This window comes from Carassius gibelio, chromosome B17, assembly GCF_023724105.1.
Source record: "Carassius gibelio isolate Cgi1373 ecotype wild population from Czech Republic chromosome B17, carGib1.2-hapl.c, whole genome shotgun sequence".
Taxonomy (NCBI): domain Eukaryota; kingdom Metazoa; phylum Chordata; class Actinopteri; order Cypriniformes; family Cyprinidae; genus Carassius; species Carassius gibelio.
The window spans coordinates 27429819-27439410 of record NC_068412.1 but is presented as its reverse complement, the minus strand read 5'-3'; the positions used below and the strand labels follow the sequence as shown (position 1 = coordinate 27439410).

The 9592-nt window shown below is 30.9% G+C and overlaps 1 protein-coding gene and 1 long non-coding RNA gene across 4 annotated transcripts; both read right to left on the bottom strand.

The window, feature by feature from the left end:
* Nucleotides 1–326: 326 nt before the first annotated feature.
* LOC127975788 (cardiolipin synthase (CMP-forming)) lies at nucleotides 327–5279 on the bottom strand. Its single transcript, XM_052579755.1, has 7 exons — nucleotides 4691–5279; nucleotides 3443–3580; nucleotides 3221–3350; nucleotides 1946–2031; nucleotides 1603–1671; nucleotides 782–873; nucleotides 327–676 (listed from the first exon to the last, which is right to left on the bottom strand). The coding sequence occupies exons 1-7, from the start codon at nucleotides 5081–5083 to the stop codon at nucleotides 586–588; spliced, it is 999 nt and encodes a 332-aa protein (XP_052435715.1). The 5' UTR covers nucleotides 5084–5279; the 3' UTR covers nucleotides 327–585.
* Nucleotides 5280–5652: 373 nt separating this feature from the next.
* On the bottom strand, nucleotides 5653–9232 carry LOC127976577 (uncharacterized). 3 transcript variants are annotated; one of them, XR_008157827.1, is made up of 4 exons: nucleotides 9172–9232; nucleotides 8084–8224; nucleotides 7502–7592; nucleotides 5653–6142 (listed from the first exon to the last, which is right to left on the bottom strand). It is a non-coding gene; the product is annotated as an uncharacterized LOC127976577 (long non-coding RNA). The 3 variants fall into 3 exon arrangements; XR_008157828.1 differs by lacking the exons at nucleotides 7502–7592; nucleotides 9172–9232 and adding exons at nucleotides 8698–8783; nucleotides 9019–9165; XR_008157829.1 differs by lacking the exon at nucleotides 7502–7592 and having other exon boundaries at nucleotides 9019–9187.
* Between the last annotated feature and the right edge of the window lie 360 nt (nucleotides 9233–9592).

The following is a 9592-nucleotide window of genomic DNA, read 5'->3' as shown; positions in this document are numbered from 1 at the left end:
TTTGTAACAAACAGACTTAAGTGAAAACCAGGCATTAGTATGACTATTTATACATAAACTAACAATGAGGCAATAATAATTGGCTCAAATAAAACATCAAAACCAAGAATTTATCTCTTCATAACGGACAGCATTTGAGAAGACCTGTTTATACAGAGGAAATTAATGCTCTCAAAATAAGAGCTTTTAGATATTTAGCTGAAAGTATTTCACCTAAGCTCCTATTTCTAACAGATATTCGTAAAACTTACCTGCAGGTGACGCTCATTGAAGTCCTGCTATTTGTAAGTCTGGTCACATTTAGAAACACATCACATAAGCACAAATTCATCTTATGTTAATTTTTATTCAGAAAACCGACCCAAAGTTCATTAAAAGTAATGTTTAATTTTCCCGTGGAGTTAAAAAACAACATGCTAATAAAAAATGACAGCGCTTGGATTTAATACTGTAATCAAAAAACAATCAAACAAGTTTCTGACAGACTAGAGTGTCTTGATTACAAAAGTACGATTAATTTCCCCTGTGCACAAACACTGATTATCCCAATGTCTTGGTCAAAGCTCAATCTCAGATGACTGTCAACTACTTTGTGTTGTTCAGCACCTCAACGGTCTTTTTACCGTAATGATAGTAGCTGTAACCGGATGCTGCGGTCGTCAGAGCGGTGATGTACCTGCAAACAAACACAACACACATGCATTTAACTGGATTCAGTCATGAGAATATGATTCAGTGACACGACTGATGTCAGGATGTGACTGGAGCAGTGAAAGCTCACCACAGTGACCGCAGTAAAACACTGTCAGTGTAGTGAAACACCGGCGCAGCCAGAGACGCCGCCACCAGAAACAACTGCACACCCGTGTTCATCTGAAACACAGAACAATATAGGTTTATTATACTAACCATCACAGTGGGTGTTATTATTGGCCATAAAATACAAATAATCTGCTATCATGCATTGGTCAAATGAATGCATTCCTAGTTTAGAGTCTGATCTGATATATATTATAAACACACACCGAAACATTACTAAAACATGTATATTTTAGGGCCTCATAATTTTCATGGAATGTGTTTCATATAGTTTTAATAATATATATATATTTTTTGTATTTTTTTTAAGGAATATCAAGGAAGTGTTAAATAAAATATTTATTCAATTTTCATTTGATTACCAGCATTTATGATAATAAATGTGTATTAAGAATTAAAATCAAAACACAATTAATAAAAATAATCAATTTAATTCATAAAACTTTTTTATAACTAATTTATTACAAATTTGACAATACAAAATTTGACTTAATGCTATTAAGATGTATTGTAGAATTTGTATTGTGAATAGTATTGTGTTAAGTTTTAAGTGTTAAAGTTCTATGAACAAAACTGATCAGACGTACTTATTGATGACTCATATTTATTTAAAATTTCAAAACGAAGAAAACGTAGTTCAGAAAAAAAAATTAATTGGCAAAAAAAAACAAAAAACAATTAAACTACATTTAGAAAAATATATATATTTCAATAATATATAGTGCCTTAATATATACACAACAAAAACAGAAATATCTATGATTTGCTAAAAAAAGGGTCCACCTTGCTGATGAGTGTTGGCTTCAGCCGGGCAGTGGTGTAACACGGGTTGAAGAATTTACTGAGTGTTACCTGCACAGAAAATAAGATAAATCACGTGGAAATGATTCATTACACAGCAATAATAATTCAGGTTCCTTCAAGTTCTAGCAAGTCAAAAATGGTTATTTCATGACCTGTAAAACCCTTTTATCAGAGCACACAGATACACATGAAATAAACCTGCATAACAATGAAACACATTGTTAAAGTTAAAATTCGAAGCATCTGAAATTCAAACTAAATGTAATAGCTTTAAGTAGTGCGATGAGTAGTGAATGAGAATGATTGAAAGTTGAAGACTTACTGGCGGTGGAACTGTTTTATAGCGCACATAGAAAACAGCAGCAATCAGAGCAACATCTCTGGAAATGATCAGTGCTGTGAGTGGAGCTGTGAGGAAAGACACACACGTCTGATGATTCTGCCTAATTAACATCAACAGCTGATTTAGAAAGAAATAAACAGCTGTTTGATTTATCTGTTCTAATGCACTCTGTGTTTTCTGAGATCTTGAAAAACTTAATATGAACTGATGTAGCCTAATATTTGTGGGCTGGTAGGCCAAAAGCTGTTTAATGCTCACAAAGGGAACTAACAGAACACCACCAAACCAAGACTGTGACACTTAACCGCAGCTTCCTCAAGAGGGTTCTTCCTGTGCGAAGTGTGCGATGTGTTCTGCTGTATTAAATATGAACTTTTTCTGTTCATTTACTCATCTAAGATGTAGGTGTTTTTCTTCAGTAAAACAGAAAAGAGAGTTTTAGCTGAAACTGTGGTCCATGGTGATTTATAAAATGCAAGTTCGCAGCTTCTGGCACTTTGAGAGTTCAAAAAAAGCAAATCAGGAAACACAGTTGAAATACCAGTGACTCCTGATGATATATTGAGGTCTTATGAAGTGAAACGATTGGTTTGTGCAAAAAAACGGAACATTATTTACAATATTATTACCTGTAATACAAAGCCAAATTATTACAATACAAATGTAATACAAATTATTTTCTACGAATTGATTCGTTGTTTTAAATTAACTGGTTTAAATAACCGATTAATAGTCATACAGGGATGTTGCATATACACAATTATATTACTAAATCAACTAATAATGGATGTTTTACATGTTTTAAGCATATAAAGTGAATAAACTAGTCTTAACCAGCTCATCTCTTTACATAAACAATTAGAAACCATAAAAACCACTCCAGGCTATTTGTCAGAGGTTTTAGATTACAGGTAATAATGTCGTAAAAAATTATCTGTTTATTGCACAGACTGATTGTTTCGCTTCATAAAACCTCAATATATCGTCAGGAGTTATGTTTGTTTATTTGGTGTTGCCTGATATGCTTCATTTGACTCTCAACCTCTGACTTGCAATTTATGAATCACCAATGACCTCGGTTTCAGCTAAAAAGATTCTTTACTATTCTACTAAAGAAACAGTCAGATACATCTTGGATTGCCTGAGAGTGATTAAAATTAACATAAACATAAACTTATTTTTTGGGTGAACTGTCCCTTTAAATCTGGGTCTACTGGTCAATAATAGTCAATAATAATTATGTTCTCATCTCACCTGGGATGAGTTGTGCATATGTCAGACTGATATAAAGAACACTGATGAGAATCTTATCAGCCAATGGATCTAGAGCGCTGCCCAGAGCTGACTTCTGATTGGGCCAGTTACGTGCAATGTAGCCATCTAACTGAAAGAGAAACCAATGATCAATAAATCAACAGGTTATTAAGCCTAAAATAAAATGATTAAGCGCCACAGATCATGTTTTCTTTAATTTACCAAGTCTGTTGCTCCAGCCAGAACAAAAAGCCCCAGAGAGACGTGGAAGTACTGCTCCATGATTAAGTATCCCAGGACAGGAGACAGAACGATCCGGGCAATACACAGGTAATTAGGGATTGTCCATGGATTCTCATACTGAAAATAAATGATATTACATGACACTATTAATATGGATGAGGAAAAGGTATTTTATTCACACTTCCTTGGGCATCAGAAATAAGAAAGCACGTTTGATTTAATGTATGATGTAAAGAAAAACAGACCGAATTTTTGCCGTTTACCAGAACAAATACCTAGACACTCATGTTAATTATGAACACGATCCACTAGTGTTTGACAACCACCAAGTGAAACAATTTATTTTTATATCAGTGCTAAATTTGCTCATTTATCATCTTAAACAGTACAAATTCTTAATCAAATATTTTGTTCAAGTGTGCATCTTTCACTGAAAAAAATAAAATAAAAAAGATGCAAAATGTTATTAAAAACAAAAAAATATTGTTTCATTAAAAATACATCAAAATTAAGCAGGTTTATCCTATAAAAAACATCTGTCAGCAGTGTGAGAAAACAAATCAATTATATATTGTAGTAAAACATACAGTTTCTAAGAAAAATAGTAAACCCATTAAAAATATTTATGTTTGCAGAGAAGTTGTTTTTTACTACATTATATGAATCATTTATTTGTTTATTTTAATAATTTTGTATTGTTTGTTAAATTGAAATATTTGATTTTATAACTTAATTTAATATAATTATAATATATATACATACATATATATATATATATAAAAGAGTTAACCAGTTGAAAAAAATCAAAACATGATTTTGATATACCATTTTACATGGTAATGCAATGTTTGAAATTAAAATGTTTTTTTTTTTTTTTTTGATTTTATGCTTTCAAGCGATATATAATTTATGATGATTTCTAAAGTGTGATAGAGAAAAAGGTTACAAAGAAGACTTTTTTTTTTGTTTTTTTTGACAAAGGTCAGAACTCCTGTTATGATGTGGGTGTTTGTGGTGCACTCTTGCCATACATTTATCTATTACTTTTCCTACATAATTTGTAACTAAAAGATTGGTACAAATATAAATTTAAGAGTCTTAGACCTTTCCAACGATATATATAGTTTGTCATAATTAGATTAGGATTTAACTGTAATATAGTGAAATAAACGTGGATGGCCCACAGAGGGGCCGGGTGGCAGTTAACAGGTTAAATAATTCACTCACCAGCTCTTCAAACTGGAAATGTCCCTCTTTATTAGCTGCAAGTGAAGAGGCTGTTTGATCTTCATCCTTTTCAGATGATCTCACTTCCAAACCTGGTTTTCTAGATGCTTCAGTACAAAACCTGTTTGTGCCACACAGCAGCAGATGAAGCTTGCAGTGATGCTTAGATGCTCTTGATCCACATCTAACTGAGAAGAGATGTTCTGATCTCTGAGTGACCGTTCTGTGAAGCTCCAGAGGAGAGGAGCTCCAGAATCTGCTCTTCAGCTGGGATGTAGTGTTTCTCAGCGGTGAGTTTGCAGGTGTTTTGTCGTGGCAGCTGGCAGCAGTGCTGACTGTCAGTCTGTGTATCTGTCCTCTAGCACAGCTCTTCCTACAAGCTGCCAAAAACATGTCAGCGGCTTTAACTCAACACAACTAGACGATAGATACCTCCGAACTGCCTGACTGAGCTTCCAGCAGCATACTTCCTAATTAACTCGTTCATTTTACTTTAAATTTGACTTGAGACATTCATATCTGTTGATTCACACGTTTCTATCCTGCCGTGTTCCGATCTGAATGTTTACGACAGTTGGCAAAAGGGGGCGGGGAATTAAAGGGAACGCACTGTAATATGATTTACAAAAAACTAAATAGAAAGTAACAGCTCATTGACACATATTAAGTGATATGATATATTTTTTGATGTTGAATTTACCACATTTTACTGTAATAGACTGTCGTTTTTAATTGTGCACTGTAACTATTTGTATTCACAAAAACTGCAATTCAGTTTGTTAGCTAATACAAACAATTAGAATATATAATTAGAATAATATATAACTTATTAGCTAATAAATGCAATATTAAAGTCATAGTTAATAGTAACAGTTAAAATAAAATAATCTATCATTTTGATTGATTTTTTAAATGTATTTAGATTAGTTTTGATTACTTTTTTGAGGAATACAGCATTCATATGCATTTTAATGTTTTTTATTTATTTATTGCAATTAAATTTATCAGCTGCACATGTATAAGTGAGGTTATTTCACAGACAGTAGCATAAACAGACTTAAAAGTTCAATATTACATTTAGAAGAATCTACTGAAAGGACACAGCTAACATCATAAGATACAAAACTACTTAAACATTGTTCAAAAATGAGGTTACTGTTTGATTATATGAAAGGAAAATACTATTTAAAACAATCATGAGTCTATTTATGTACATGAAAACAACGTACAGATAACATTGAAGCATTTGTGTAAACATACATCACACTGTATGGTATAAGTATAATATCTGTTGCATTGAAAAACAAACGAAACAGGATGAAACAGTTCGAGTGTGAAACATCACAAGAGATGGCTGATTCGTGTGGTTTGAAGCTGATACTTCCTGTGGGCTTTCTTCAGAAGGTAACCCTGCTCATTGAGTGCACAGATGAAGCCCTCAAAATCCACAACCTGAGAAAGCAGAAGTGGAAAGAGCATTAAATGCATTGCATTGATGCATCATCAGAAAGTGTGCTATTGGGAGGGATGGGGTCAAAAAAGGCCTCTCCAGGAACCACCTACAGACAAAAACAGAGAAATCAACATTGATATAACTGTAATTCACTGTATATTACAAACAACTAGAAGTAGATGTGTTAGCAAAAATATTAAGTCAATAATCAACTTGATTTTTAAATGATCAGTAGCTGTCATACATCCAAACAGATGTAACAGTAACAGAGATACTTATTTAAACTATATTAGTTAACATTAGTTTGCATTATCTAATATGAACTCACAATAAACTATATTTAACAGCATTTATTAATCTGGAATTAGAAAAAAAAAATTGTGATTAATAGAACTGTTCATTTTTTTATGCAAATCGATCTACATCATCTACAACTTTTGATTTAAAAAATATCAAGATTGAAATGTTATTAAAGTATGCTCATTGTTAATAAAGTACTGAAAAAAAGGAACCCTTATAGTAAAGTGTTAGCATGAGTTTATAAATAGATAAACTAAATCAAATTAAATAAATTAAAATGATCAGTTGTTACACATTCAAGTATGTATGAGCAATGGTAAAATAATAATTGCAAATACCTCTAATGTTAGTTTATTTTATTAATAATAGCTATTGCAAAGTTGTTAGTTAACAGAAATACAACTAATAAAAAGATACAAATAATACAACAAGAATTCGTCTGAAAGTACAACAGGAACATACACTTGTTCTTCTCATTTCTGGGATTTCCTGTAGAAAGAATTAATCAAAATTCATAAACAGGAAAGAGCAGTCTTGAATAAAATGATGCAGGACACCATTATAGTCTAGGAAGCAATCTACTATCATTAAATTAATATTGGTCATTAAAATAAAATTGGACATTCAAAGAGAGTATACGAAGTGAAAATAGCAAAAGTAAAGGGTAACAGTATTGTAAATAGTGTTAAAGATGCATTATGTCATTTGTGGCAGGATATTTGCATTTACATTTAGTCATTTAGCAGACTTTTTTATGTAAATAGGCAATCGCATAAATAAATAAATGGATACAGTATGTTAATTTCAATGATATTATGTGAGATATAACAGCTCAGCACAAAGATCCTCTCTGCATGGTGAATGTGACCGTCATGAAACAACTGAATCAGACAGAAGGTCACCCGAGGCTGTCCTGTTTGTACAGAGCATTCAGGTCAGATGCAAAAATAGCACTAGCAGAACATTGCCGGACTGTAATATGATTGTTTCTGTTACGTCCTTGTTACTGAGAAGCTAAATGCATGAGAATCAATCAGCTGTTAATTAAAAAAAAGCACCTTATCAGAATCTACCAGCTCTCTAAAGATTGTTGCACTGATAGTGTGGATGGTGTGTCTTGTACCATCTTTCAATGGACACTCCTGAACCCTGTGAAGAGCACAGCAAAGTTTTACTGTTTAAAAAAAAAAAAATGAATAAAAATAAAGCTCCAATTAAACGTTACTTTTATATTAAAAATTAAACACAAACTAAAATGAAAACTAAAAAATAAGCCCTTGATGAATTCAAGTTAAAGTACTACAATTACTAAAAATAAATAATATTTATTATTTATCAAAAAATCATAATGTAAAAAAACTAAAATATGAACAACTAATTCGAAATATTAATACATACTATTGTAGTATATAAATAATACCAAATCAACACTGGCAAACACTCACCAGAATAAAAGAAATAAATAAAAAATGCTTAAAAAAAAATAACTGAATATATTTGATGATGAGAATATCCTACAAGCACTTAAAAAAAATATTATTATTATTATAAATATATATATATATATATATATATATATATATATATATATATATATATATATATATATATATTATGTAAATGCATAACACAAAACCAACCTGATGAATAGACAACGAAGCAGTCCAGTATCTTCTCAGGCATTTCTTTAAGATCTTTGGCAAGATCAGGTAGAGTATGAGAAATCAGTTTGTTAAACAGAAGGTCTATGTAGTCCACCAAAATGCTGCCTTTTCTTTATCCTGAGAGATGAAAATAAAATGGAAAAAAAAAATCATAGAATAACTTTTAGTTTTTAAATGAAGAATTAAAATGAGAGAATTCATAAAACCCATGCTATGAATTCTGATATCTTATCAATCTGCTATGTGAAGTACTGCTCAAATACTTCATTCTGCTCAACATAAGATGAACTTTTGACAAATCTTAAGAACTTAAGACAAAGTAAAAAAAAAGAAAAGAAAAGAAAAGAAATTGAATCGAATGGAACATTACATCAATATGTGATTATCATTTCTTAAATACAAAATTATGTATATATTTAGAAATTCTGGCATTGAGTACTGTGAATATCGCAGGCTCTGTTAATATTTTTTTTAATAGCTTTAGATAAATGCATCTGCTAAATGCATAAATATATCAACAACATCAATACAGGCTCTGTTCTTTACAGACACACTCTCATCAGCAAGGACTGGTTACTGGATCTACTTACACTAGTCTTCAAAGTTAGCCATCTTATTTGTTTTCTTCAAGACTTGTCATAACTTTTAAAAGCCATTTAGAAAAAGGTAGACTGGTCTAATCCGAATCAGAAAAGAAAGAAAGCTAGCTGGTCAAACGCTGTCTTATGATGTTAGTTTATTATAATAACAAAATATTAATTATAATAAACTATGTTATATTCTAATAATATAACAATTAATTATTAATTAATTAATTAATTGATATCCTAAAATAAATCTATATCAGTGAAATCTGTGCTAGAATGAGTCAAACTAATGAAGCAGACTAACGTTATTTATCTTAACTGTACCTGCTGTTTCTTACTTCATTACAACGGCTCGAATTAACGTTAGAAGAATTAACACGAAAAAAAAAAAAAACATCAACTGAGAGATATTAACACAAATTCTATTAAAGAAAGAGCTTTTAACCGATATTACTAACACAGCCAGCGTTTGTTTACCTCCTCAGTGAATGGCGAGTGGCGACGCTTCAAGTTTGGCGCTAATATGACGACACTTCCGTTCATGCGCAGAGCCGAAAACACCAAGTGAAGATTATTATTTTTATATTTTTGAGTTTGTTCGTTTAGCTTACTTTACTAAGCTACATTTAAATGCCATTTCATTTTAGAAAATTCATATTATAATAATACATTGCTTTCCAAATGTAGGCTATGTATACGTATTTGTATTTTTATACTATTTGTTACGTAATATATTATATAACGCAAATATTATAGTAATATATATATATATATATATATATATATATATATATATATATATATATATATATATATATATATATATATATATATATATATTATAGCTTATATACATGTTTGTAATTTAAATATTTCAGTATTTATTAATTTTCATGCA

Coding starts and splice junctions, on each gene's coding strand:
- LOC127975788 (XM_052579755.1), bottom strand. CDS start 5,083: ATGTTTTTGGCAGCTTGTAGGAAGAGCTGTGCTAGAGGACAGATACAC. Junction 3,351..3,442: donor TGGCTGGAGCAACAGACTTG/GTAAATTAAAGA, acceptor TTTCTCTTTCAG/TTAGATGGCTACATTGCACG. Junction 677..781: donor GTTTTACTGCGGTCACTGTG/GTGAGCTTTCAC, acceptor GTTTGTTTGCAG/GTACATCACCGCTCTGACGA.